This window comes from Cyphellophora europaea (genome assembly GCF_000365145.1).
Source record: "Cyphellophora europaea CBS 101466 unplaced genomic scaffold supercont1.16, whole genome shotgun sequence".
Taxonomy (NCBI): Eukaryota; Fungi; Ascomycota; class Eurotiomycetes; order Chaetothyriales; family Cyphellophoraceae; genus Cyphellophora; species Cyphellophora europaea.
In genome coordinates, this window is record NW_008481804.1 from 204,845 (window position 1) to 232,339 (window position 27,495).

At 54.6% G+C, this 27,495-nt stretch overlaps 13 protein-coding genes across 13 annotated transcripts; 9 read left to right on the forward strand and 4 right to left on the reverse strand.

Annotated features, from left to right (window-relative positions):
- Positions 1-722: 722 nt before the first annotated feature.
- HMPREF1541_11035 (uncharacterized protein) lies at positions 723-2,516 on the forward strand (the record flags this gene model as incomplete). The annotated part of the gene is made up of 1 exon (XM_008715704.1): positions 723-2,516. One exon carries the CDS (start codon positions 723-725, stop codon positions 2,514-2,516), a length of 1,794 nt encoding a protein of 597 aa, XP_008713926.1.
- A 323-nt stretch (positions 2,517-2,839) lies between these two features.
- On the forward strand, positions 2,840-3,904 carry HMPREF1541_11036 (uncharacterized protein; the record flags this gene model as incomplete). The annotated part of the gene is made up of 2 exons (XM_008715705.1): positions 2,840-3,280; positions 3,356-3,904. The coding sequence occupies 2 exons, from the start codon at positions 2,840-2,842 to the stop codon at positions 3,902-3,904; spliced, it is 990 nt and encodes a 329-aa protein (XP_008713927.1).
- Positions 3,905-4,927: 1,023 nt separating this feature from the next.
- HMPREF1541_11037 (uncharacterized protein) lies at positions 4,928-5,740 on the forward strand (the record flags this gene model as incomplete). Its single annotated transcript, XM_008715706.1, has 1 exon — positions 4,928-5,740. One exon carries the CDS (start codon positions 4,928-4,930, stop codon positions 5,738-5,740), a length of 813 nt encoding a protein of 270 aa, XP_008713928.1.
- Positions 5,741-5,743: 3 nt separating this feature from the next.
- HMPREF1541_11038 (uncharacterized protein) lies at positions 5,744-6,616 on the reverse strand (the record flags this gene model as incomplete). The annotated part of the gene is made up of 1 exon (XM_008715707.1): positions 5,744-6,616. One exon carries the CDS (start codon positions 6,614-6,616, stop codon positions 5,744-5,746), a length of 873 nt encoding a protein of 290 aa, XP_008713929.1.
- A 475-nt stretch (positions 6,617-7,091) lies between these two features.
- HMPREF1541_11039 (uncharacterized protein) lies at positions 7,092-8,636 on the forward strand (the record flags this gene model as incomplete). Its single annotated transcript, XM_008715708.1, has 1 exon — positions 7,092-8,636. The coding sequence occupies one exon, from the start codon at positions 7,092-7,094 to the stop codon at positions 8,634-8,636; it is 1,545 nt and encodes a 514-aa protein (XP_008713930.1).
- Positions 8,637-9,196: 560 nt separating this feature from the next.
- On the forward strand, positions 9,197-10,093 carry HMPREF1541_11040 (uncharacterized protein; the record flags this gene model as incomplete). Its single annotated transcript, XM_008715709.1, has 1 exon — positions 9,197-10,093. One exon carries the CDS (start codon positions 9,197-9,199, stop codon positions 10,091-10,093), a length of 897 nt encoding a protein of 298 aa, XP_008713931.1.
- A 1,110-nt stretch (positions 10,094-11,203) lies between these two features.
- On the reverse strand, positions 11,204-12,661 carry HMPREF1541_11041 (uncharacterized protein; the record flags this gene model as incomplete). The annotated part of the gene is made up of 1 exon (XM_008715710.1): positions 11,204-12,661. One exon carries the CDS (start codon positions 12,659-12,661, stop codon positions 11,204-11,206), a length of 1,458 nt encoding a protein of 485 aa, XP_008713932.1.
- Positions 12,662-13,580: 919 nt separating this feature from the next.
- Positions 13,581-15,011, reverse strand: HMPREF1541_11042 (uncharacterized protein; the record flags this gene model as incomplete). The annotated part of the gene is made up of 1 exon (XM_008715711.1): positions 13,581-15,011. The coding sequence occupies one exon, from the start codon at positions 15,009-15,011 to the stop codon at positions 13,581-13,583; it is 1,431 nt and encodes a 476-aa protein (XP_008713933.1).
- A 2,385-nt stretch (positions 15,012-17,396) lies between these two features.
- HMPREF1541_11043 (uncharacterized protein) lies at positions 17,397-18,809 on the forward strand (the record flags this gene model as incomplete). The annotated part of the gene is made up of 2 exons (XM_008715712.1): positions 17,397-17,854; positions 17,912-18,809. 2 exons carry the CDS (start codon positions 17,397-17,399, stop codon positions 18,807-18,809), a joined length of 1,356 nt encoding a protein of 451 aa, XP_008713934.1.
- A 651-nt stretch (positions 18,810-19,460) lies between these two features.
- HMPREF1541_11044 (uncharacterized protein) lies at positions 19,461-20,778 on the forward strand (the record flags this gene model as incomplete). Its single annotated transcript, XM_008715713.1, has 4 exons — positions 19,461-19,475; positions 19,519-20,076; positions 20,126-20,442; positions 20,490-20,778. 4 exons carry the CDS (start codon positions 19,461-19,463, stop codon positions 20,776-20,778), a joined length of 1,179 nt encoding a protein of 392 aa, XP_008713935.1.
- A 231-nt stretch (positions 20,779-21,009) lies between these two features.
- On the reverse strand, positions 21,010-22,206 carry HMPREF1541_11045 (uncharacterized protein; the record flags this gene model as incomplete). Its single annotated transcript, XM_008715714.1, has 1 exon — positions 21,010-22,206. The coding sequence occupies one exon, from the start codon at positions 22,204-22,206 to the stop codon at positions 21,010-21,012; it is 1,197 nt and encodes a 398-aa protein (XP_008713936.1).
- A 1,029-nt stretch (positions 22,207-23,235) lies between these two features.
- On the forward strand, positions 23,236-24,128 carry HMPREF1541_11046 (uncharacterized protein; the record flags this gene model as incomplete). Its single annotated transcript, XM_008715715.1, has 2 exons — positions 23,236-23,531; positions 23,597-24,128. 2 exons carry the CDS (start codon positions 23,236-23,238, stop codon positions 24,126-24,128), a joined length of 828 nt encoding a protein of 275 aa, XP_008713937.1.
- Positions 24,129-25,607: 1,479 nt separating this feature from the next.
- HMPREF1541_11047 (uncharacterized protein) lies at positions 25,608-26,926 on the forward strand (the record flags this gene model as incomplete). The annotated part of the gene is made up of 2 exons (XM_008715716.1): positions 25,608-25,697; positions 25,754-26,926. The coding sequence occupies 2 exons, from the start codon at positions 25,608-25,610 to the stop codon at positions 26,924-26,926; spliced, it is 1,263 nt and encodes a 420-aa protein (XP_008713938.1).
- Positions 26,927-27,495: the final 569 nt, after the last annotated feature.

Here is a 27,495-nt window from a genome sequence, read left to right on the forward strand (position 1 = left end):
GACTTGTGTCTTGCGATATTGACGACTCCGTATTTGAACGATGTCAAGGCGAAATTGTATGTTGTCGACGACTGATTCTTCATTTTGGAAGACGGTAATGTTCCAGAGGGTTGGACGATAGTCTCAGCCGCCGGTATCATCGCACTACTTGCATCGACACCACCATTGCCAGTCGAGAAACATACTAGTCGTACGACAACGGCCTGCTGATCTGCGCCGACACCTCAAGATGACATGACCAGGAGAGAAGGTTGTAAGAGCAGGAAGATCAGGCCAAAATCCTTCTGGCTATTTGAGCATATCCATACCCCCACAGCATCCCGGCCATTTCCCCCAAATGCCTGGGCACCTAAGCCACTATAGGCTATCCACCGAAAGTCAAGCTTCTCAATCGGCGCGACTTGAGCACAAGGCAACCATTCTGTATGCCTTTCCTCTGCTATGGTCGCATTCCATATCTCTCCGCTTTCGAGGCATGGATATCGATTCGTTCCATCACCGACCAAGGAGAATTAGTGTCCCTGTTTGAGGAATGCGCCGTCTACCAGCGACTTCTCCATAACAGCCCTCCTTAACCAAAGCGAACACTCATCCGCCCATGCCATCCAGGAACGGTAGCTGATGCGCACTGAACGACTTCAGACTCCATCTACAAAACCGGACACTCATCAGGAGGAACGTCAGGCCTGTTTCAACAGACACAACCTCTCCCATCGACCACCATGACGACTACAGCACCATCACAGACTCAGAAGCAGAGCCCAGGCCGCCAGGGCCCTCCCACACGCGCCTGGTGGAAGGAAGCGAGCATCTACCAAATCTACCCAGCCTCCTTCGTCGACAGCAACGGCGACGGTCTAGGCGACATCCGCGGCGTCATCTCCAAGCTCGACTACCTGCACTCCCTCGGCGTGGATGCCGTCTGGTTATGCCCTATCTACGAGTCTCCTCAGAAAGACATGGGCTACGACATCGCCAACTACCGCGCAATCCACGCGCCCTACGGCACCCTAGAAGACGTCGAAGAACTCACCGGGGCGCTGCACGCCCGCGGCATGAAGATGGTCATGGACCTGGTGGTCAACCATTCGTCTGACCAGCACGCCTGGTTCCGCGAGTCGCGTTCCTCGAAGGGCAACCCCAAGCATGACTGGTACATCTGGCGGGCACCTCGGTTCGTGGACGGCAAGCGGCTCCCACCGAACAATTGGGCATCGTGCTTTGGTGGCAGCGCCTGGGCGTACGAAGAGGCGAGAGGCGAATACTATCTAGCGCTCTTCTGCCCGGAACAGCCAGACCTGAACTGGGAGAACCCAGATGTGGTGCGGGAGGTGCACGACATCATGACCTTCTGGCTCGAGAAAGGCGTAGATGGCTTCCGGATGGATGTTATCAACATGATCAGCAAGACACCTGGGTTTCCGGATGCGGCCGTCTCGCTGCCCGGAAGAGAGTGGCAGCCGGCCTTTGAGCACCACTCGTATGGCCCGCGGCTGAACGAGTTTCTAAAGGGTTTGCGTGAGGTGCTGGACCGGTATGATGCGTTTGCGGTGGGTGAGATGCCGTGCGTTAATCAAGACAGCCAGGTGGCGGCGGTGGTGGCGGCGGAGCGGAAAGAGCTCAACATGATCTTTCAGTTCGACATTGTCGACATGGATATTGGCGATGATGGCAAGTTCTCGCCACGCAAATGGGATGCCAACACGCTCAAAAACATCGTCAACCGGTGGCAGACATTCATGTACGATGTGGATGGCTGGAATGCGCTGTTCCTGGAGAACCACGACCAGGCGAGGTCGGTCTCACGCTTCACGAAGCATCGTCCCGAGCATCGGACTCTGGCGGCGAAGATGCTGGCCACCTTTATCGGCACCCAGGCTGGGACTTTGTACATCTACCAAGGCCAGGAGCTGGGCATGACCAGCCTGCCAGAGACTTGGTCAATGGATCAGTTCAAGGACATCGAGTCGCTAAATCTGCACGCCGAAGCCGTGGAGCGTTTCAAAGACAACAAAGAGGCCATGGAAATCTTCATGCGTGATCTGAGGAAGAAGGCTAGAGATAATGCCCGCTCGCCCATGCAGTGGAATGGCGAGAAGAATGCTGGTTTCAGCGTGGCGAAGCCATGGATGAGGGTGAATGACAACTACCCGGAGATCAATGCGCAGCAGCAGCATGGCGAGGGAGGGAGTGTGCTCAGCTATTGGAGGAAGCTCCTGCAAGCCCGCAAGGATTACCGAGATAGCTTGGTGTACGGGAACTTTGAGCTGGTGCAGGATGGGCATGAGGCTGTGATCTGCTTCAAGCGAGGTGGTGGATATTGCGCCGATGCATGGGTTGTGGTCAATTTCACCGACAGTGAGCAGAGCTGGAGACCACCAGCGGAACTGAGAGCGATGATCGCGAGTGGAAAGCAGGTGCTGGGCAACTACGACGATGATGTGGTACTCGAAGGCGATGTGCTTCAGCTAAGACCGTTCGAGTCACGAGTATTGATTGCTCAAGGCGCCGTATGAAGGACTCTACTAGCCTTGAACATGACACGAAAGAAACAACATGCGACTTGCCTTGCACATGCTGCTCGTCTTTTCTACTTGTATATGCTAAGCAGAGCAAAGCGCCCTCTGCATCCATCTGCAGAACTGGTCGCATTCACTGCCTGATGACGAGGCTGTACGAGGCTGAACTCCTCGTTGCCGTGCCAACCTTTCCCTTCGCTTCGAGTGCATTACCACGACACGCCTTTTCACGCTGTACATTCAATGCTACGCTCTCTTTTACACCCTCGCCGACGTCCCCTCTCCATTTGAGCCGCAGTACCACACTTTCTATCATCACGATGGAAGCTCTCCTATCCCACTCCTTCGACTACCTCACGTCTCCCTCACCTCCCAAAATCCGCAAAGGTCTCCGACAACTCGAAGGTCTCCTCGCACAACTCACACTGCAAGCGGCGACTTCATCTGCACCGGAACCATCCAAAGCGCTGGCTCTCAAAAGCAATCCTCCCAGTGCCCCGTTGTCTACCAAACCCACATCGACGCCCAAACCTCTCTCCTCGCTGCCACAAGACCCCGCATTCCGCACCTTCTACAACCTGCAGAATACCTTCCAATACAATGTCGCCACTCGCCTCATCAGCACACTGGAGCGGCTGTTGGGTAAGAGCAACAACGGCGCCAACGACCTGCTCATCATCGCGGCGCTAGACCTCGTGCAGGGGATGCTCCTACTGCACCCACCCAGCCGCGAGCTCTGGGGCCGCGAAGTCTGCATGAACGTAGGCTCTCCACTCCCCTTCTCTCCCCTCCTCCATTGAACCAAGTCAACAGCTAACATCCCTATCTCTGTATAGCTTTTCCTCGACCTCCTCGACCCCAACTCCTGCCCCGCCATCCACATTTCCACGCTCCAAGCCCTGACCGCCTCCCTGATCGACCACCCGGCCAACACCCGCCTCTTCGAAGACCTCGACGGCCTCCTCGTCGTGACCTCGCTCTTCAAATCCCGTCAGAGCAGCCGCGAGGTGCGCACCAAGGGCGTCGAATTCCTGTATTTCTACCTGGGCGCCGAGGAGCGCGAGTCGCAGAAGCGCGAGGCCAAGAGCGCGGGGAATACGGAGGTGTTGGGCGGCAGGGGGAGAGAAGTGCTGAGTGCGTTCCGCAAAGAGGAGCAGGCGAATGCGGCGGGAAGGAGGGAAAGTGCCACTGTCGGGGGCCCGGTTGGGGGTGGTGGGACGACGGGGTTTGGGGATGGGGCGCTCAAGATCAAGAGCTCCGAAGAGAAGCAGGCGATGCTGGGGAGGTATATGGGCAACGTGCAGGATCTGATGGATGATATGCGCGAGGCTCAGGCGGGAGGCGGGCTGTTGAGTCGTGGCAGCGTGAGTCCCGTGCGGGTTTGAGTGTTGGCGACAACTCGGAAGTTGAGTTGAGGGGCTACGGCCTGGAGGCTGGTGGAGACCCAAGACACCGGGTGCACAGGAAGCGCCCTTCTTGTTTCTTCGAGGGCTGTTGCGGCCTTCATGGTTGAGATACCCCGACGTCACTGCAGTGCATTGATCTGCTCTGCATTTGCTATCTGGCTTGATTCAGCCTGATTTGGCTCCCAGGCTGGATGTTTACGTCTGGAGGGATGGACAGGAACAGCTTCATGGCATAGAAACAAGGCAAGCAGAGAGGGCCCGCGAGCAAGCATGGAGGCCGAGCGAGCTTGGAGGCCGAGACAGCATCGAGGCACAGAAAGCCTAGGGATGGGGGAATCGTCTCAAAACGACCATTGTACTTGTACCTGTATTTGTATCTGTACTATGACGACGGACACGGACATGGACACGAGCGACGACGACTAATATTACTACCACTACTACAATATTTCTCTCAGTATTTTCTTTCGATGGTGAAGGAGCAACGAAGTCTCTTGGGGGGGGGAAAGATGCACGAGAGGATTAGAGGAAGAGACGGAAGTCACGCAGTAGTAATGGCCGCATCGTGACTGCTACGCTTTACTTTACTTTACGTTGAGGCGAGGTGAGGTCTTGTGAGGTCGTGTGCTCCGCTACATAGATGGATACCCGGCGTAGCCGTCCAGATAGGAAGAAAAGGGGAGGGAAGCATACCTAAGTACGGAGTGCATATGGGTAAAAAGTATGCCATGCACGGCGATAGGAATAGGAAGGTCGATGCCGAGACAGGCCCTGGAATGACAGGGGGTGAGTCACGGATGCTGGCTTTGCCAAGGTATGCTCGAGGCTACATATACAGCGTTGAATGTTGATATATCTGGCCGGAAGATCATTGTGGTCCTATACTTCACAGGTTATACACAATATACAGTATACAATCCAGGTCCCAGCCGCTTTGAGAACGGACTTTACTCGTGGTGACGCCCGACGCAGAGATCGGAACGACCGAATCTCGTTCTAAGCATGGCCAACATCAATCCCACCGCCAGCAAGTATGCGGATCTGCCGTACGACAATCCACCTGCAGTGCGCTATCTCCCCACTACCGCCGCATATGACCTCTGGGCCGCACATTACGACCATGACGCCAATTTCCTGCAGGCGCTCGACTCGCTGGCCATGAAGACTCTGTTTCCGCGTCTGATTGCCCATGTCGCCAAGCAGCCTGATGGCTCTCCGCGTCCAACGCCGTGGAAGCTCGTGGATCTCGGTTGTGGCACGGGGCGCAACACGATCGCGCTGCTGGACGTGCCAGATGCAGAGGTAGTTGCGGTGGACGCATCGCCGAAGATGCTGGAAGTAGCCAAGGGGCGGGTCGGCGAAGCAACAAAGGCGAGTGGGCGGACTGGAGAGGTCAGGTTTGGAATTGTGGACCTCCTTGAGAATACTGAGCCGCCGCACATGGTCCAGAACGCTGACGCCTTGGTCAGCACCCTGGTGCTCGAGCATATCCCATGTGAAACATTTTTCCGGCAGGCGGCGCAGATGCTGAAACCGGGTGGGTGGCTCTTGATGACCAACATGCACAGCGAGATGGGCGGCATCAGCCAAGCTGGATTCGTGGACCCAGAGACTGGGGAAAAGATCAGACCCAAAAGCTATGCCCACACACCAGCTGAGGTGCTGGCAGCAGCAGAGAGTGTAGGGTTGGTTGTTGAGGGACAGTTGGAGGAGAGGGCGGTAGACGAGAGCCTGGTCGAGGCACTGGGTCCAAGAAGTCGAAAGTGGGTGGGAATCAAGTGCTGGTATGGGGGCTTATTCCGAAAGGTTGGATAGCCTTCAGGGGAAGTACTCGGCGCGAAGTCGCTGTTGGTGGGAGACGAGGTTTGGGTGAATCTTCAATAGGTCGATCATGGTGGAGGTTTGCCAATTCATGCTATCGTCAAGCAGTAAATGGGTATATGCAAAGACGCTGGCGTCGAACAAGCCAGGCTGACTAGCTCCAAAAAAGTTATCGTCCCCGCCGAGCAGTGTTGATAGTGCACTGAAGGCTTTTGCGGCACGATCATATAGCTCATCCGCATCAATCAGAATGTAGCTTTTGAGCAATTCATCTCTTGCTGCAGACTGCAGTTGACTAGCCATCGCCAATTGTACCAGGACATTCGATGAAGCAGATTCGCAGTACAGCGGAGCAGCGACCGCTTTGAAATTGGGCTGGTCGAGGTAGATAAAGTACAGCCAGGCATTGCGGATATCGTGATCGACGAGGGCATTGTACGCCTCTTCTTTGGGCTGAAGCGTCTCCTCTCTTCCACCCTGGCTAACGATCCACCTTGGGATCTTGCTTGCTGATACCGGAGTACCTGGTCGCTGATTCGCAGTGTTCGCAGGGAGAATAAAAGGCAGCGCTCCTGATGGAGAGGCGTGGTTATTCGAAGGCTGTATTTTATGCGATACTCCTTGGAATTTCAACAAAGTCTGCCACTTTAAGCATGTTGGATTGCATGACGGCGCATCCGCAGGACCACCCGGTCTCTGAAAGGAGAAGAAAACATGTTGACTGCGGTGTTGAGGCGCATTCTGCGGCAGGACGTTCGCAGAGTATGAAACGATGGGAAAGCGTGCAAAGACGCGTCGAAGAGGTTCAGGAAGGGCGAACCATGATGATTGAGGTCGCTGCTCTGGTCGAGCCGCGTCTGCTTCGGTCATGCCAGGTGATGTGAGTGCTGTCGACGAAGACGTGTAGAGTGCGCATCGAGGTCAAAGAAAAGTTGATTACACAAATACTGTATTACTTCGTAAAAGCTTCAGCCTCGATCAGGCAGGCAGGAAGGCGCCAAAAAAAGAAAGGAGCCGCCCGGCCCAGAGGTCCTCCACCAGGGGTCCTCAACTCTATTCATCCCACCGTCTCCATCCCTTTCATTGTACCCCTCGGATCACACTCTGCTCACCTCATGCTACACACTGACCCTCAGGGGCGTAAAAGATTCTGAGAGACACACCCACGAAATCCTGACGTTCGTTCATTCCCGACGCTCATTACCTACACTCGCTCAACTGTCGAGACTCGCTTCACCCCACTTCGAAAAGCCGTTTCGTAAGCCCACCAGTCCCGACTTGAGCCCGTCCGCCCGCATTTGAGCACATTTTCCATAGAACGTCCTCACCCCATAGCGAAGTCATGATGGAAGAGAAAAAAGGCAAAAAGGCAAAAGAGAAGGCCGAGCAGATTCCCAAGCAATTCTTTGACGGCAAGACCTACGCCTGCCAGTCATGCAAGAATGGCCATCGGGTACGCACATGTAACCATGGTCGCACAAAACCAATTGCACCCACAAACCAGCCTGGACGACCCTCCAGTGGCTCCAAGCGAAAATGCACCTGCCCGAAGAACTGCGGCTGCAAAGACAACTGCAAATGCGGTCGTGACTGTCTCTGTGTACAGAAGATGTACCTCATCTGCCTTGTTAGTAAGCCGGACGCAAAAGATGTCCCCCGGACCAATAGCCCAAAGCCACCAGTCTGGGAGAATGAGAGGGGGCAGTCTGAGACCCTCAAAACAGTTTGGGCCGATGCCAGTGGGCAGCTTCTAACCGACAACGAGGCCCAGCGGAGGCAGCGGGAGAAGGAACAAAGAGAGCAAGGTCAGTCAGGAGGGTGCTGTTCCACTAAGCAGCCGGAAGAAGAAATCGCAAAACCCGCTCCAAAGGGCGGCTGTCGACACCGTGATGCTGTTAAGCAAGAGCAGGCAACTCCGACCCTGGACCGCACATCACTCGCTCCTTCAACGACAAGCCGATGTACTTGCGGTACGGCCTGTCAATGCACGCTTTGTCCAGAACATCCCAACAACGCTGCCACGCGTCAATACAATGCTCAAACTCTGAACCTTATGGCGACTCAACACAATTACCTCCCCGCACCTTCGATGATGAGCGGCTCAATGTATACTCCCGACGTTCCGCAAGAATCATGTATGGGTGGTCAGCCAAGGTTCTTTCTCAGCCGGAACAAACCTACACAGCAAGACTTTCAGAACTTCTTTCCCAGTGCTATGAGCGGAGATTATGTCATGTCTTATCCCGTTGATCAGTGGGGCGCGCAGTCTCCGTTGCAGTCTCCTCCTACAATGCCGCTACAGCAGTATCCAGACCCTCAACCAGAAGCGCAAATGATCCCTGATTTACCAGCCGATACCCTTGATTTCGACAACCAATTTATGAGCATGAACATGGACTGGACATCACGACAGCAGGATGATATGTGGGAGATGCGCCTAGGTGACGCAAGTGTTGATCAGATTTCGCAGTTCCCTACGTTAGGTCCTGCACCTACACCAAACATGCAACTGCCTGGCATCAATGGTTTTCAACACCTATCTCCAGACCCAGCCGGCTTCCATTCGTACGAACATGGCTTTCAGCATCCTGGGGCGACTGGCGTGTCAAGTCCTGACGCCTTTTCCGTATCCATGTCAGCCCTCTCTTCACCACCTCCAATGCCTTCTTCCTACGCCTCTTTTGCCGCCACTCCTGATATCAATTTCAGCGAGCATAATAGCAACGTCGCAACTCCAGTGAGTCAACCACGGTCGCAATCAGGAAGTTGTTGTGGTGGATCGAGGACCTACTCCCCTGACGATACGACCATGTTCGATGTCACCTTGCCAAACATGCCACTTTCTCCGATTCCTTCTCCAAGGATGGTTCAGACGGGTCCAGCCGTCTAGAGCAATAAACGCGCAATAACGGCCATGACATATCAATGATTATACCCCACAGCATCACTTCGGTCAATAGGGCGTTGCATATTGACTTCCATTACGAGTCTAGTACAGGGACCAGTATGAGCGTTATGAACCAAGCATGGTTAGTACTTGCAGCTAGATTACAATGATTCATCTTACTCGAGTTCAGCCTGCGCCATGAGTTTCATCTTCACACCATTCACATCAGTGACACTCATAGCTGGCTAATGCTAATCCCATCCATCAGGTGTTGCACCACCTGCCCAGAGAAAGCCTGTGTGATATGGGCAGAATCCATGACAGTGGTAATCTGGGTTTGTCACTCAAATGCCAAGGGTCCTATGGCTCGTGAGCTTCACAACCTCCAACTACTTATGGCCCTTGTTTGCACTGTTGACTTGGAACGTTCTTGAGTGCGAGCACAAACTGCGCGACTAAGCCAACATTGTTCTGCTCACAAGACTTCCGAACTACTAGCTCTCGCCAGTATTGATAGATTGACGACCTTCGAGCCCTCTTCGTTCTTTTCACGAATCCTCAACATGCCTACCCAGACCGAGACTGCGGCTATTCTCCGCCAGATCTCTAAGCTTGCGACCGTCCTCGCCGCGATCTACTATGCGTCCGTCATCGCTCTAACGGCCAATTTCATCCTCTCCAGCATCATTGTCGCGGCCATTCCTCGAGTCAAGCCACAGATCCGCTGGGGAGGTGCTCCAGCCTGGGTGTATGTGTCGAATCCGATGGACCCAATCTATCGCTTCACGGTCAACTGCATCTACATCATCTCGTGCTGCGCTGTGCTGGCCTTCTACGACCTCTTCAGAACCGGCAGCGCTGTTCTCCAACCGTACAGCCGACGCGGCAAGGTCCGAGCCTCGTACCGCCGCGCGATTCTCCTCGTCTACGTCGCCATCATGGGCCTTGCGGTGACGTACACCGGCATCAAGACATATCTTAGCGACAACCACGACATCTCCCTGCTAGCTGAGATGCAGCTCTACATCCCCCCAATGTACGCCGTGGCAACCGGAATGTTGGTGCGTGTCGAACCCCCAGACATCTTCTCCAAAGCATTCGACCATGCTATGCTGGTCTGCATCGAGTCCTCGACCGCCTTATCGGCGGCGTTCGACTTCTTTTTCGAGAAGCCGGCTCACTGTCGCTGTCCCAAGCACCGGACGACGTCCGAAGCTTCCTTGGCCGAATCCGACTGGGTCCTGCTTCGAGGAATGTCTCTCATCGCTGCGACTTCCTCGCAGGCTGTAATCCAGCCACGCGCACTCTCTGCACAGTCTGCCCGCTGGTCGAAAGCCAAAGCCAAAGCTAGAGCCAACGCTGAAGCCGTTGTCCTCGCAGGTTTCACCGCTGCGGCGCTTGGTCTGTCCATTGGTGTCCTGGCGTGGTACGGGTATGACAGCCTCTTCACAGCCTCCTGAGTCTGAGACTAGTGTGCGTTACTTTGCACGGTATATGTCCACGACTCTGGTCCACTCAGTGGTTGACTCACGTGGGGTCCTACAGAAGTGTCAAACACATTCTGTGGGAGAGGGTCGGAGCCATAGCTGGAACGGGATATTTGGTCATTCATGTCGGTGGCTTTATGAATGATCTATGCGGGCATGGAGTCCGGTCTGGATCTTCAGCAATGCAATGCACAGTTCGCTCGCCCAACGGCATAGATACTGGATGGTACCCAACCTCATGGGGAAAACACAGTCATTGAAATACATGACTTTTCGTATTACAAACCTGAGACAACCCGCAGGCTTTTGGTGGGAATACTATGATGCTTCTTCCAGTGGATCTCTACCGCTAGGCCGTAGTGCAGATGGGTCGTGGTTGCCTTGCTGTTCACAGTTCATCCTCGTTCCATCGTTTCAGTGTTTACTTGTCACTTCCTCCCAACACGAGACTCGAGTATCGCTATTGCAAGGATTTCCTTTTAGGTTCGGACTCTCTCACTGAGTCTGAATCTGTATCGTCATACCGAAATTGTTGTAGAGCAGGGTCTCTATCTGCATGGAACCAGGGGGATCGGATTCTTCTTCCACAAATGGTGGAGAAGCGATGTCGGGCCACTGACTGACTGACTGACTGACTGATCTCTTGGAATGGATATTTGTGACGTGTGACGATGGCCTGCGGGCATCATCATTGTCGAGAGGAGAACATGTAGGTAAGACTCGGTTGCCGTAGAAATCATACGCAGCTAGAAAAGAGTCCACGTTTTCGGTCGCTCATGCTGAAAAGTGAAACCCCTGAATGGAAGGGTGCATTGCAGAATCGCGGTTCTGAGATAGTTCTGTTGGCCTTTTCTAGGACATCATGTTCGGACTCATGTTGCTGCTGCTATCGCTATCGCTATCGTATCGACATGCCGCTGACATCTTCCTCGGCCCTTCTAACCGGTGAGGTATCGATTTGAATACCTACCTTACTCACTCGCCGCGCCCAATGCGTATATCCGTATTCATCGCTCTTAGCGTACATTGCACCTTCCTTTCCGTTGCTCTCTTCATTCTTCCATCGACCCATCAACCCACTCACTACCGCACACTCACAACGCCCTGCCCAAACCCCGCTCCTGCTCTCCCGATCAAAGGCGTCCCTACCGGCGATGGCGAGCCGACCTGCGGCGTCAAGCTGCTGCGCACACTATAGCCGCCGGGGCTCACAACGCTCACCAGCGCGACGTGGCTCTCGGAGATGTTGTCCGACAGCAGGTACTGCTTTGCAGCATGGGCCGAAGTGGTCCGGCCAGAGGTGATTTTCAGGTTCAGGATCTGCGCTGCTGCGCGCGATTTGGACTGTGTGCGCTTATGCTGATGTGGTTGTTGGGTTTGGTGTTGCTGCTGCTGCTGCTCTTCGTACTGCTGTGTCGTGGAGAGGGATGGGAGATGCGGTACCGCCACGGCTGGCGTGAGGCTGCGTTTTTGTGTCTCGATGTCGCGCCCGACCCAGGAGCCGGCTGTGTCGGGCCGCTTCAGGCTCAGTGTGCGCATGACGTTGTGGCTCTTTACCGAGAGGGATTGGCCAAATGTGTTCCTACGCACGTGGCCCGATTTTGCTTTCGCTTTCTCGCCTTCGGATTCGGATTGTGGCAGCCCCGGCAGCGAGGGTTTCGTCCACCGTCGCCCGTGCCGCTCTCGGGGCATGCGTGGCGCCCACGTCGTGGCCTTCTCGACTTGCTGCGGCTGTGTCTCGTACTCACTCATTCCAAGGACTTCGCGCAGACGCCCCACTTCTGTGTGATCGCGGGTGTTGCGCATGCGGTGGCACCACTCAACTCGCCATCCGTCGGCCCAGGAGCTGCTGTCGCCACTGTTGGTGCGCACAAACAGAAACTCGCCGCCGTTCTGGTTCATCTCGCCCGCTTTCCGCACATCGCCTGCTGGAACGCGCTTCAGACCTTGGGCAATGGATTTTAAACCGCCCATAAATAGACTTTGACGAATGTACTCGGGCGCGCGATTGCCCAGGCTCCATGACCGTTGCATGCCTAGCTTGTCATAGAGCTGGGCAGTGGGATCCGTGTAGATGGGGTAAGGGCAGTGAGTGAGTTCCAGATACGAAGGGAGGAGTGAAGGGGCGCCACATCCGATGACAGCCACAGCTGTGTCTGCGGGCAGGGCGGAGGCGGGAAGTTGGGAGGACAGAGTTAGGAGGAATTGCTGACAGTTGCCGCAGAAGAAGTTGCGGATGAAGATCAGTAGGATGCGATGTTTGCGGAGTGATGTGGGGGTGAAGAGGGAGGATAACGTGTGTTGGTTGCCCGAGGAATCATAGACAGAATAACCGGCGAGACGGCGTATCTGATTCTGGGTAGGAGGCTCATCTGGCTGGAAGAGGTCGTGTTGATTGGAGTGATCGGGGCAGCAATCGGGGAGGGCTGTGGGTGTGTGTGGTGATGAGTCTGTCGGTGAAGCTGAGGCGGTCCATGTGGGGGAGTCTGGGAGTGGAAGGAGGAGGTGGCTGTTGGCCGAAGGGCCGAGTGTGAGTGCCATTATGGACCCGTTGAGAAGTCCTGAGATGCGTCGTCCAGCGCTCGCGGGGTTCAATCTGTCCCTATTCCAGTATTCTAAGGAGCGACAATAGTAACTGGGAAGAGAGAGACAGAGAGAGTAGAAAGGAAAGGCGAGATCACGGCAGCTGACATTGAAGGTCACCCTGACGCGCCTAATACACATTCCGCTACGCCCCCGTAGCAGCAACAGCCACATTCACATGATGGTGAAGCCCCCGCCGTGGGAAAACCTGACAACCTGCCACTATGTCGGAACATGGGCAATCCGAAACTCTGACAAAACAGCAGCGGTCGCAGTGGTCGAGTCGATCGCGTGGCGCCCCCCGACCATCTCCACCCGTGCCTAAAGCGTCACAAGCGGGCGCCCAGCTCTTACCCTTTAGGGGTGCCGTCGCGTTTCGGGAGGGCTGATTTGCGCCTGGAGCCTCGGCGCAGCCCCGAAGCGGATGGCAGGTCATGCCTGAAGGGGAGAGAAATGGAGCGATTGGTGGTGACAGGGATTAAGGATGGAATCCAAGCTTTGTTAAGCGAGTGCTTTGGGGCTTGGACACGCACGATCGATTCAGCCCCGACACGATGGCACAGTGGTGGTGGTGGTCATGAACAGCATCATCAATAAATCTCAATCCAGGCTTTCTGGCATCAAAATGGCATCGATATTTATTGACTTGCTTCATCACTAGTAAAAAAATATCAAGTCATCGCCAACATCATGATGCCGCACGCCACAGTGCAGCTCCTCCGCGTTTCAGACGCGTCTCACCTGCTGTAAGCGACGACGCGAGAGTCGTACATGAAGTACTCCGTACGGTGCACAGAACTACCCCTACCTGTGGCTGACGGACACACGAGATAGGAGCCTGTAAGTAAAAGCACACGCCGAGCCAGCATCTCACACCTCAATTTGCCACCCACGTCGCCATCACCTCATCCCACCCCGGCTTATATAGCCACCGCATATCGTCCGTCTCCTGCTGCGACTTGGCACCGCCTTCCTTCAGTAACTTCTCCCTCTCCGCCTGCGGTAGCCTCTGCACGTTCGTCGCGTTCGTCGCCCAATCAAAGACTTGATCGATCCGCTGTTGTCTCTTCTCTTGCCACCATCTCAGCCCTTCTTGCAAGTCCTTCCTCCCAGTTTTCACCAGCTCGAGCACTCTTGTCAGCACGTAGACATCCTCAAGCGTCTGATTCACTCCTTGCCCACTACTCGGCGGTAGCGCGTGCGCCGCATCCCCCATGATGATGACATTGCCCTGGTGTGAGAACCACCGCTCTAGCTTCGCCATCCGCATGAACGGCCACAAATACAATGTGTCCCGGTTCCTACACACCGCATCAATGATCTTTCTGCCCGTACTCCCCCATTCCCCGTAGTCCTGCCGGTAGAAGCCGCACAGGTACTCCTTGTTCCGCGACAACTTGTCCCACTCCTCTCGACTCCTCTCGCCGTCGACCCGTACCTGCTTACCAACCATGACCACACTTCCCTCTTGATCCTCTGGTATCCAGAACAGCGCGCCCGGCTTCCCCTGCAATGTGCACTGCCTCTCGTACTCCCCCTCCGGCACCTCCGGCCACGCCACATGCTCCCACCGAATATGCGCAAGCACTCCCGTTGTGCCAGTATACTCCGGCGCCGCCACGGGGTCCAAATGCTTCCGAACCGTCGAGTATATCCCATCAGCGCCCACCAGCAAATCCGCCGAGACCACTTCTCGCGCGTCCCCCACCCTCTCCACAACAAACCGCACCCCAGCTCCTCCTCCACCCTCCTCAACCCCACTAAACCTCCACCCCCACCGCACCACCACTCCCGCCTCCCTTGCCATCTCCAGCATCTCCCCAACCAGCAGCCCCCGCCAGCACCGGTGGTTGCGGTACCCGTACACCTCCTCGCCACTAACCTGCACCTTCCGCACCAGCTCGTCCGCATCGTTACGGTACGTCCGGTATGCGCTCGTCCAGCAGCGCGGCGCGATGCGCGGCAGGATCTGCAGCGCCGAGAGGACTGAGAGGCCATTGGGAGTTAGCACGACGCCGGAGGCCGTGGTGGAGGGGTCGAGGCCGGAGGGGTCGAGGCCGGAGGGGTTGAGGCTGGCACTGGGGTGGTTGTGCTCGGGGTCGCTGGTAGGTGAGTTCAGCGGCAGATTTGCTGGCGAGAACTGCGGGGCCGGAGCGGTGCGCCGCTCGTAGATGGTGATTTGCGGAGGCTGGAAGAGCTGGGATTGGAGGAGGGAGAGGGCGAGCGAGAGGCCAGTTAGGGAGGCGCCAATGATGGCGATGGTGGCTGGGAAGGGTGAAGGATGGCTCGTAGTGTTTGTCGGAGCCATGATGGTGGGGTGGATGGTCAGATTGAGGGAGTGTGATTGACGGAGAAGTGGTCGAACATTGACATGGTCAGGTAGGTCAAGTTCTGCTCGAACTCGCGAGATATTTGACTTCTGTCGAGTCGTACTCTTCCCGTCGCCGACAAGTCAATGGCCTAGCGGACAGTAACGCGGGGTCCTCGTGTTTGACTTTCCGAGGAAGATGTCAGTTCGATGCCTCAGCCTTGCAGCCTGCCGGCGAGGCTGACGTTTTAGAGGGGAAGGGGAGGAGCGGTGGTTTGGTCATGCATGAGCCATCGACAGCACGAACAACGTCTTGCTTGGTGTCGGTAGCCGTTCATACCAGGACAGCCTGCACAGAGCAAGCTGCATTGATACTGCTGCAGCCAAGCGCTTCGCTCCTCTTCTTGAGCTGCATGAAACATTTCGGAGCAAGTCTCACCATAACACAAATTTGAGGCACCAGTTAGGACGGCTGTTGGCGAATAATCTCACGATGCACGAGCCCGATTATCGCTCTTGTCTTGTGCCATGAAGGCATTTTATCTCAAATCTAGTAGACCCATCTGCCTGTGTACCGGCATGTCTTCACTCGACGGATGGCTCTCCATCTAGACCTGGACACTGACCGATTTTGACACTTTTCACGACCTTGGAGGGTAATGCTTTTTGGTCTGGTCCTGAATAGAGGTGGTCTTTCGGCAGGTTACTGTGAGAGTACAAGCCAGGCCTCATCATACGTTACACGGGCGCGTCTGCCTGGGCTCTTTCCACATTACTGTGATACTTCCCCTCATCTCCCCTTCTCTGACACCAACAGAACTCTCCTTCTTATACTTCAGCAGGACAGGAACATATCGAACAACAAGAAGGGTAGCCCAGATGTATTGCACGTTCTGTGGCAAGCGTCGTCGGCACCCCGGTGTCCACATTGCAGGTTCCGAGCAGGAAAATCGATGCCAACGCTGTCGAGCAAACCACTACTACGGTGATCGCCACTGTATGTACTGTGGACAGTATGCTCAAGGACCCCACGATCACTGCGGACAGTATGTTCAAGGACGCCACAATCACTGTGAGAAGCACCAAAAAACCCAGGCGGATGGTCACGAATCTGAGTCCGACAGCAGCATATCTGGTGAGTTCCTCTCTCCATTGCATATAACCATGTTGCCCACCAACGTGACTCTAACCTCGACAAGTTGATGATGAGCCACCAGCCTATGCCGAATCAGATCCAGGCTCGCCGTCTCCGAGTCCCACTCCACCACCCACGAGGTCTCGCCGTGCACACAGCAACAGGTCTTGTCGGAGCCCCTCTCCACCACCCGCCAGATCCCGCCGTGCACCCAGCAACAGGTTCACACGTGAGCGATGCGACTGCTGCAAATCGTACTTCGACACCGAGGACGATCTCTACGACCACGAGGCTGAGAACGACTCTGAATGCTTTGAGCACAGCGTGTGCTTTCCGAGCAGTGATATCTACGAGCATGCGCAGTCCGAAAACCACGTACGTTGCTTCGTCGAAGGGTGCGAGTCCAAATTTGCGAGGTATGACTATGGAGATGCAGAGGTTGAAGAACATATCTGGCACGCTCATGTCGTCAAGAAGAGTGAAGAGAAGCCACCTCAGCAGCGAAGTCGAGGAGAGAAGTCAGTCCGGCATGGCAATGGCGGAGAGAAGTCAATCCCGCACGGCAACCGCGGACAGAAATCGACACGACGTAGCAGTCGAGGAGAGAAGTCAACCCGACACAGCAGTCGCGGACGCTCGCGATCCAGAAGCTCAAACCGTGGCAGCTGGTACTGATCGTGGCCCCTTTGTTTGTTTTCCGCCAGGAATGAGTGTTGTTTGCTGGTCGATGGGAAAGAGTTCGGTTGAAAAGCTGGTGTTTGATTTGGTTTAGCAGAGTAGTGACATAATCGAAATTTCGTTAAGTATACAACTTCACCATCTGTCTTGCGAGCACCGTGCCTGTAGAACTCACCAAGAAAAGTGATGTTTTCGTAGGATCTGTTAGGCTAGGTACAATTGTCCAACCAACAACGCTGTATCCCGTCGAATTGCTCCATCTCCTTCACGTGTCTCACGGTGACTCAAATATGGAGTGGGAGGTGGCCGGGAGGTTATACTCGCCAAGGGTGACCGTTGTACCAGACTGGAATCGGAGAAGCATTTCGTAGAACCTCTGCTCTTACCCCCAACTGTGGGGCGTAATACTGCGTGACCCCAACTCATTATTCTTGTCGCGAGCACCTGAGTCACCCACCCAGCTCACGACTATTCCTAGCCACGTCCTTGATGCGTGAGCCCAGGATAGATGAATCGTGAATCCGCAATACTTCGAAGTTGCTAGCATTATCCCCCTTCCGAGACACCCCAGGATGGGCGAGGCGGATCATACTCTGCAGCTAGCCGAGTTCCTCTCACGACTGCAGTACGATGATCTCCCGCCTCAAGTCATCCTCCAGGCCAAGAAATCGATCCTCAATGCCCTAGCTTGCGGGCTGGGCTATGCTCGGCACGCCCCCGCTGAGAAAGTGTTCTCAATGATCCGTACCGGGCAGGCCAGCGAAGAAGCCACCATCCTGGGCCGGCAGGAGCTCACCAGCATCGAAAACGCTATTCTTATCAATGGCATTGCCTTGACTACGGCTGACTACGACGACACGTATCTCAAGACGGTCATACACCCTAGTGGTACCTCTCTCGCCGCCTTGCTTTCCTGGGCCGAGGTGAATCATATGAGCGGGAAGGATTTCTTGCTGGCGTTTGTTTGCGGCGTAGAAACGCAGATAGCGGTGGGGAATGTCGTGTCGCCGTCTCATTATCATGATGGATGGTATGTATATACTCCCGTACTTGTCGGTTATCAAGGTATTGACTGATATCCCAAAAGGCATATCACCGGCACAACAGGTAGTTTTGGGGCTGCAGCGGCCATTGCTAAAGCGCAGAGATTGAATCCACAACAATTCTTAGCAGCGCTCAGCCATTCGGCTTCTATGGCCGCCGGCATCAGAGCCATGTTCGGCACCGACACCAAGACGCTCCACATGGGGAGAAGTGCCCAGAATGGTCTCTTGTCGGCCCAACTTGCATCACACGGATTTGAGAGCTGTCCTCGAGCGATCGAACGATGGGCAACCTTGGTCTCCACCACCGTCAGCAAAGATTCGTTATCTGAACTGGCTCGCGGAGGCACCTACCAGATCGTGGAGAATACCTTCAAGCCTTATCCGTGTGGGATCGTCATCCACCCATTGATAGACGCGGCGCGTGAAGCGCACCGGAGCTTCCAGCAGAACGATGCTGTAGGAGATGTGGCGGACATAGAATCGATTGAAGCGACAGTGAACCCACTCTGCGTCCGCTTATGCTCCGTTCGACACCCCAAGACAGGCATGGAGACAATCTTTTCCTTATATCACGGCATTGCCGTGGGTATTCTCTACGACCAAGCTGGACCGACCCAGTTCTCGGATCACGGTTGCAAAGACGAATCAGCAAAGCAACTCCGAGACAAGATCGAGGTCCGAACCGACACAAAGCTGGCCGACGACACTGCGACGTTGAAGATTACCTTTTTGAACAAGCAAGAGCGGACGTTCCATGTCGAGCACGCGACAGGGTCCCTGGCGAACCCGATGACATCCGAGCAGTTGGAGGCAAAGTTTGCGGATTTGTCAAGCCGCGTGCTGGGGGACTCTGGCACACGCAATGTCATCAAACAGTGTTGGAATCTCGATGAGGTTACCGACATGTCTGAATTCGTGCAATTACTTACGCCTACCTAGGTGCAAACAGTAGAGTAGAATGAATTCCGACGTTGTCCATGACTCGTCGCCTCTGTCAGTTCTTGTCCCATCCAAAGTGATGGTGGCTGCCACCTATGCCGTCACCACCGGAGAATATATCCATTGCAGGTTCGTTCTTGATCCCCGGTTTTGCTGTTATCCGATGGCTGAATGCCGTGAAAAAGGACACAAACTCTGCACACCCCGTTCAGCGATGGGGATACTCCCCGTTGCTCAGCAAGGTACACAAAGAAGGAAACACCGTCGGGAGCTGCACCACCTATGGCGTTCCAGACCAATTCGATGTTTCGGAAAATGCCCATCATTGCGGGTTCCCCACAGACTGGGGGCAGCAAATGGGCCAAGTATCTGTAAGTGGCGGTAATTTTGAACAGGACACCTCAACCTTGTCTCCAAAGATACGCTTCTCAAGAACCGGTGGCGTGGGGCGGGGCCGGTATCTGAAGTCCCGCAAAACTTACTGGCATGTGGCGTGTGGGTATTATCCGTCGGCAAGGAGCGAGCATTTGAGCTTCGTGTTGTTGCAAACAATGTGCCATTGCAATCAATTTCTGAAAAGAGACAGGAAGCAGAATTCGAGATGATTGCGACGCAGAGCCAAGGTCTTCGGAAGGTACAGTAATCTGCCCCATGTCTCCGGATGAAGTGCGTAACTGTATAGAGAGTCAGGAGCTGAGGTACACAACAGGTCATCGTCGTTGGGGCTGGGCCGTCAGGGCTGCTTCTCGCGCTCCTACTCGGCCAACAAGGCGTCAATGTAGAGATCGTCGAGGCCTCTGATCAATTGGACGAGCAGCCTCGAGCGACGCACTACGGCTCTCCAGCCACCCATCTCCTCAAGCGTGCCGGCGTACTAGACGAGATACGCGCAGATGGCGTGCTGATGAGGCGGGTCGCCTGGCGGAAGCCAGATGGGACCCTCCTCGGCGCCCTGGACCTCTCGGCTGTCCCGGACGAGAGGTGGGAACGGACGGTTGCTCTGCCTCTGAACAAAGTGAGCAGGATTGTTCTTCGCCATCTGCAGCCCTTGAAGTCTGTCGAGATCAAGTGGTCCCATAACGTCGTTGACGTGGGACAGGATGAGACGGAGGCGTGGGTCGATGTCGAGACGCCGTCGGGGAAACAGCGTCTGAAGGCTGACTACATTGTGGGATGTGATGGCGCTAACAGCAAAATCCGGCGCGTTCTTCAGGGCGATAAGAATTTCCCCGGAAAGACATGGGATCAACAGATCGTCGCCACAAATGTACTGACCCTTCTCAGGTGATAGCTGTTTGCTAACAACTACTCTCCAGGTGTACTACGACTTCGACCAGTTCGGATGGGACGACTCCAATTTCATCATCCACCCAGAGCACTGGTTCATGGCCGCGAGAATCAGCAAGGACGGCATGTGGCGGGTATCTTACGGCGAAGTCTCCGGCCTCTCTCGTGAGGAATACCTCGAGCGCCAACCCATGAAATTCGAAACAATGCTGCCCGGAAATCCGAAACCCGACGCATACAAACTTACAAACATCAGCCCCTACAAGATCCACCAGAGATGCGCCGAGAAGATGCGCGTCGGACGGTTCCTGCTCGCAGCCGATGCCGCACATCTATGCAATCCTTTGTAGGTCTGCTTGTATTGATTTCTTGCAGCATGCTGACGGTGCACAGTGGTGGCCTCGGCCTGACAGGCGGTCTGGCCGACGTCGACGGCTTGTATGATTGCTTGATCGGCATACATCAAGGCAAGACCAGCGACTCGATTTTGGACAGATATGATCAAGTGCGGCGCGACATGTGGCACAAGTTCATCGATGTCGTCTCGAGTGAGAACCTCTGTCGGCTCAACAGCCAAGATCCGGAGACGGCGCTCGAACAGGACAAGCTGCTTCAGATGCTCGCGAAGGCGGCTGATGATAAAGATCTCGCGCGGCAGATGCAATTGGTCAGTCTTTTGTGATTTCCGATTTTCCTTGATGTTTGATACTAATGAGATCATCCAGAGTGGGAGTATGATACTGCATGATTTTACGAAAGAGTATGATGGAAAGATCGCTGCTTAGATGAAATCCTGTGTATTATACCAGCAGGCCATAGGTGTGGTAGACATGAACTATCAAGCTTTTAGATCTCTGCTCTGCATTTTAACCTCTCTCGGAAATCTCCGTATAGCAGCCTCGCCCAGTAATGCTCACGCATTCGACAAGTGCTCAGTCTGCGGTCTCAGAACCGAATCCAGAACCTCTACTTCAGAGAACTGACCCAAGGCTCGTTCCAACGCCGCTGACCGTGTCTGACCTCCAGCGAAGCGGAAGAAGGCACTGGCAAATCCTGACAGGAGCTCCATCATTTGCCTTCCGGAGACTGTCCCAACCAACTCTGAAGCGCCGTCACCCAATGCGTCTCGCAGACCAAGCACATCCACCAAGACCGGGAAGTCCGTGAAGCTGCCGTGCTGAGTGCCTCGGACCGTCGCAGCGATCTTTGAATTGTTGAGCCGGGGCCACGTCTCGGCCCACGAGGGATCAGACGTCAGGTTCTTGCCTTCGTGCGACAACATCGCGAAAGGCTTGTTGAGTCCGACCGTGGTCACGTCTCCGAAGAGCGTGCCGTCAAGGTTGATCCCGGCGCGGATGCTGCTGTTACTGTTCTTCAGCATTGCGCCAGCCGCGGTCGCGCCACCTAATGAGTGTCCGCATGCGAAGACGCGGCTGAGGTCGGGGGTCCCGTATAAGCCGTTCAAGATCGTTCGGGTAAAGGTAGCGTTGTGCAGTTGTTCGGCCACGAACAGCAGGTCTTTAGTCCGTGTTTTCAATGCGGCAACGATCTGGTCTTTTGTGTCAATGTCGACGGCGGGCACAGTGCTTCCGTCCGGAAACTCCACTATGGGCGCGTCGTAGGGGTGGTCAATGGTAAATACAATAAATCCTTGGGCCGCCAGACTCGCTGCAGTGACGCTGTAGATCAGTCGAGAGTTCCCGAGGCCAGGTGAGAATAGGGCGACAGGATGGCTTTGGCGGCGTGGCCTCCCCCTATCAGAGGTAGTAGCAGTCGGGTTGCATAGAGACATCCCGATGGCCTCGAAAGTGCCATTTGGCAGCCCTACTGGAGCATACATGGTGTCATAGACCTGAGCTGTTGCAGGTGGCATGTAGGGGTATTTAGTCTGTTTGCAAGAGGTGCCACGAGAAGTCGGATAGAAGGCTGATACCATTATTCGCCGCGATACGTTGGAGGGAGCATATGGATCAAGTAAGGCATTGTTGATAAGCTCTGCGGTTTGAAGCCCCACGCCGTAGGGTCCTGATGGTGAAGGAATGGTCGGAAGGGTTGCGCTTAAGACGGTACCGACAAGAAAAATGGCAGTAATGGCAGAAAGAAAACCCATTGTCACGGTTTAGACGGGTGTTGCTGAGTGGGAAAACGTAGATGCGATCGTGCAGAAACGTTTCTCACGCTGGGTCTACGAGACTTTTCTATCGTGTCCTCAATATATCTCTGGGTGGTCCCTGGTGTTGACACTTTCCCAGCTGGCCTCCAGCCTACATGTCATTGGTCAAGCCTCTAGCGTCGCCTGTTTCGACCCTGGAAAGGCCTAGCGCCATGAAGCTAGTATTGGTACGGCGGATCCACTTATCAGCAGGCTACAAGTTATAAAAAGTTATTCAAGACCTCAATTTCGCGCATATCACTCTCTTTCTGGAGATGATGCGGTTTTCAAGTCCCCGGCCACAGTCGTTCGTCAACGGTGGAGCGTGGGAAAGATCATGCTTGCCGGTCCTTTCGATCGGAGGAAGCGCTTGAGAAGGTGGGTTGCCTGTTCCTCAAGCCATTTGAAGGTAAGATTTATGTTTCCAGGCTGTCGCGAGCAAGGTCTGATGCTTGCAGTGCTCCGGCGGATTCCCCTGTCAAAGATGCATCGCGCGTGGTTTAGCCTGCAAAATTCCTTCTCGAGACCTGGCCATCACGATAGAGCGGCGTAAAGACTCATGCATCGCCCCACGCACTAGGCATAGCACTCGGCCCTCTGCTCGACCCTCACCGGCCTATTTTCATGATGCAACGTGGATGTATGTTCTTGCCTTTCTCAGGAACTTTCTTCCACGCAACAGCTTCACCGGAAGGTTATCGTCACCATGCCAGTCTATCTGTGGCTATCTCACGGCAGAATGTGGCCCTGCAGACATTGTGTGCGCGATAGGTGCTCTCCAGGTCGCCAACTCCGGTCGGCCAGCTGACCGAGACCTATTATCGGACGCCTTGCGTTATTATAATGCCTCTGTCATATCGCTCAGATCCTGGATTGCGGAGGGAGGAAGAGGCAATTTGCTACAGCTTACATGGAGTACCCTCCTGCTGGGCGTATTTGAGGTGAGTGCGATACCAGTGAGATTATACCAGGTCAGATGAGTGACCCATGCGAAAGCTCATCTACGACGACACAGGACAAGGTTGGGCTTGGCATATGCTCTATGGGACGTCCAAAGTTCTAGAAGTCCTTACGGCAGAAAATTGTCGAACTGGTGCTGGTCGAGAGCTCTTCTTAGAGATCCGAGTCTTCGAGATTGCTCGTTCAATGTTGTTTGGCCAGCGGTCCTTTCTCTCAACCACACCATGGCTTGATTTAGTAGACAGCCTATGGCAGGGCGAGCATATCCGCGACTGGAACCCGAAAGAGCGGCTACTGGACATTATGACTCTGGTATCGGACCTGTATGTCCGGTCAGTGCTTCTATATGATCTTTCTCACCAAAGCAGTCCACTGACCACCTCAACAGTGCTACCGACTACATCAAGTCCGAGACTCCGTCTTCTTTCAATGTAGAAGCGGTGACCAAGCTGCAAGCATACGTTGACGAAGGACAGATCCTGCGATCTCATCTATCCTCGTGGCAGCTCATAGCCCAACAGTGGCCATCTACCTCCTCGGCCGACCACCAGATGGACATCGCCTGGATATTTTACTCTGCAATCTCCATCTACCTCTCTGGCATCTACGATTATGAACCCATCTGGAAGAATCACTTCGCACCTCCGTCCCTGCAACCTACCCAGGTACAAGACCACGTCGACAGTATTCTATCGGTTACCTCAGCAGCTCTTGACCAGACGAATATCACGCCTCTCCTTTTTCTTTTTCCACTACGCATTGCGGGAGCGCGGACGCGGACGGTACAACAGCAAATGGAGATCAAAGCGTTGCTTTCACGGATAAAGAATGATTTCAGAATCGCTAGTGCCTTTTCGTCGGAACTCGACAACCTGTGGGGAAGCGCACCAACAGTGTGGTCAGAAAGGGCTGGGGGATAGAGGAGCTACAAGTGGTAGCCACTCTGACCTATAAGCTGGGCTGTTGCTGCGTGAGACGACATAGTCCAACTTATTGCCTAGCCCAGTCTGACTGAAAATCTCACCAAGTCACCATTAGATCAGCCATTGTATTTTCCACCCACGTTGTGCTCCCGTGCGGAGCATTGGTAGATGATCTCGAAGCCGATGTCTAAGGGACCATTACTGAACAGGTCTTGCGCGGAGTCTTCGAATATTGTAAAAGTACAATTAGCTGGGCCTCGATGATATTGTTTGAAGATGTACTCTTGAGCCTGGTCGACCTCCAGCAACAGGCTCCTCGCAGTACTCAGGATGAAACTATTCGCAAGATGATTGATGGCAACATCATGGATTCTCGAGTCATGAGTATGGACGCAGTGAGCTTGCGAAACATATAGAAACCATGGAAGCATGCCCACCTACCTAATTGGCCGTACGGCAGAGGACATTCCATCTCCAGGCAGTCCAAACGAGTATACCCCAGATGATTGGAATCGAAGATGGACTCACAACCGCTCTAGACTCAAGCATAGCGAGGCCATGAGTGATGTTCAAGCTGGAATGGGGAAGCCTGCTTATGCGGAGCAACTAACAGCAAACCAATACATCGAGAGCTGGACGTTATTGATATTAGGTCAGATGCAGACGGGAGGCGATTAATACCACAGCACTGGAAATCCCAAACTATTGCTGAGATTCGCTTACAAAGAATCAAGATCGCGAACATTGCTGCAACCGAGACGATTAAATGTCAGATTTCTTGAATTGCGTGGCACACCTCACCCCGCCGCGGCACGCATCTTCATCAACAGGGGTACAAACCGGTTTGAAGTTCCACACGTCTTGATTGGCTGAGCAAAGCATTCCTCCTTCTCTACGACGAATTGGATTTTGAGCAACAATCTGGTCGGACCACTCTAGTCAGAGCTTACTGCTGGTGGGGAGAGTCGATCAGGCACGTTTTCGCTCGCGTTAAGCCATGCGGAAATGGCATCTCCGTGTACGACATCATACCTGCTGCTTGGGTTTTGGCAATGCAAAGGAACACCCCTCACCGGCACTCCGCAGCACACAAAGTCTGGATATTTGCCACCAAGTAGAGAGACCGTGGATGGCCCCTTGGAAAAGCCACGTTCTGCACAGCGACCTGACTTTCCTCCAATTGGATTGGTATCTAGTCGGAATTGCACCCCCGACCTTATGTCTGGAACCCGCCTATCTTCCTGCGCCCACACTGAGGTCATTAACATGTCATCTCAAGCGCTCTGGGCATGTCCCATGTTGAAGCAAATATCCAGGAGGCGAATCCATCCCTTCACTACAACTTTTTGCAAGGCAGGGATCACTCAATAGCATATCAGTGCTTCACCCCACAGTACCAGTACCACCGTACGAGACGAAGATAGACACAATCAGTGATATTCAACGCCAGAACAACAAAAAGCACTCTCAACCACAATGGATCGAAAACACCGGACCTCACGACAGAGCAAGCCCAAGAACCGTACGAGCAATGCATGTGAGGCGTGCAAACGGAGGAAGACCAAGGTGAGATTCCTGTTCCAGTCGTGGGAATGGAAGGTCGCTGAGCACATCAACGACAGTGTACCGGTCTTCCTGGCCCATGCGGCGTGTGCAAAGCCGCCGAAACGTTCTGCAACTTCAATCCGAAACTCGACACACGACGAAAAGTCGCCTACAGCTCCTCCAACATCCAGGACCGACAACAATTCTTGATCACGGCCCTGCTGCAGACCATCCGACACGCATCCGAGCACGATCTCCAGCACCTAATCACGTTGATTCGCGATCCCACTCAACCTGATGCTGTAGCCGCATGCCTCCGGGGCCATGCTGTAACACTACAATCCAAGGGTATCATCCCAAAGCTGGACATTGACGAAACCGACGTCATATCCTTTGCGCTACAGGGTTTGTGTGGTCACCGCAAAAGCCGTCCTAAGCCGCAAGAACAACAGACGAGCAGCAGCGTGAGCACTGGAAGCAGTGGCGGAGACGGCAGCTGCTCAACGGCCTCGACCAGACCCAGCGCAAGCGATGGCAGAGCCGTGCGCCCCAAGACAGAACAACCCAATGCGAACGCATTCGAGCGGAATCAAACCCCACTGACCAACCTGACGTCCGCCCCACTCGGCCTCATTGACGATGATGATGACAACAACGACAGCCATTTCGACACCTTCGACGACTTCGGTTCCCCCCGAATGTTCGACGGCAGTCTAATGGATGACCCGTCGCAGCTAGGCCACCACCACAGCCAGCAATCCAACGCATTCCAAACACTCCACGACGACAACGACGACCTGAAACTCGAGCAAATGTCCACAAACTCGTCCTACACCACCTCCAGCACCGACGCCGATCCCGACTCAATTCCCTACCTCGCCGCAGCCGCCGCCCCCGTCACCACCACTGCCGCTACAGCCACGCGACCCCCGCCGACCTCCTCATCATCATCCACCGCCACAGCAAACTCCTTCAGCATTCCCCCCTTTACAGACTACGGCTACGGCGCCCCCCAGCAGCAGCAGCAGCACTCGCACCACCACCACCAACACCACCTCCAACAATTCCTCAACTCGTCGACACCACACGCGCTCGACACCAGCAACAGCGCCGCCGGCGTGGTGCCGCCGCCGCCCATGGCATTCGGCGACACCCTGGCCTACCACCAGCACTTCATGACCTACGCGGGCATCCCGACAACGGCGTCGCCGCGGAGCTTTGGCTTGACGCCTATGAAGAGCCGTGCTTAGCGTGAGATCAGGCAATGTTGAGTGGATGGTTGTTGCGGTGGGGTTTGAACGCATGGATGCATATATGAATGGATGTGGAGATACCTCGGGCGGGATAGCAGCGTTGTAAAAAAAAATACTGCGTCTTGCGCGTTTTTGCATGCATATTCTTGGAACAGATCTGGCGCAGGTTCAATTGGTATCAAGTAGTGGTAGCCTAGCGGTTTCAAATGTGTCGTACAATTTTTGATAATATACGTTGCGTGATTACGCGTTCTTGTGCTGTTTCTCCATCTTTCGTGGCAGGATAGGTCGCCGCCCATCTGGTCCAAGGTTGAATTTCGGTTTCATCTCGCTATGCATATGATAGATCCAGCAGCGCAGCGCAGCGCAGCAACAGTCTGTCTCGTCTGTCCTGTCTCTCCTCGGCTTTCAACGCTGCCTACCTCCCTGCTTGGCACATCTAGGCCCCTTGCTTGCCAATCCTTGTCCAAATAGCACACAAAGCCCGCTCCATTGCAGCACCATCCCAATCCCCCCTTCCCCAGACTCATAGATGACCTCTACCAAACCCCCACCACCCCCCCCCC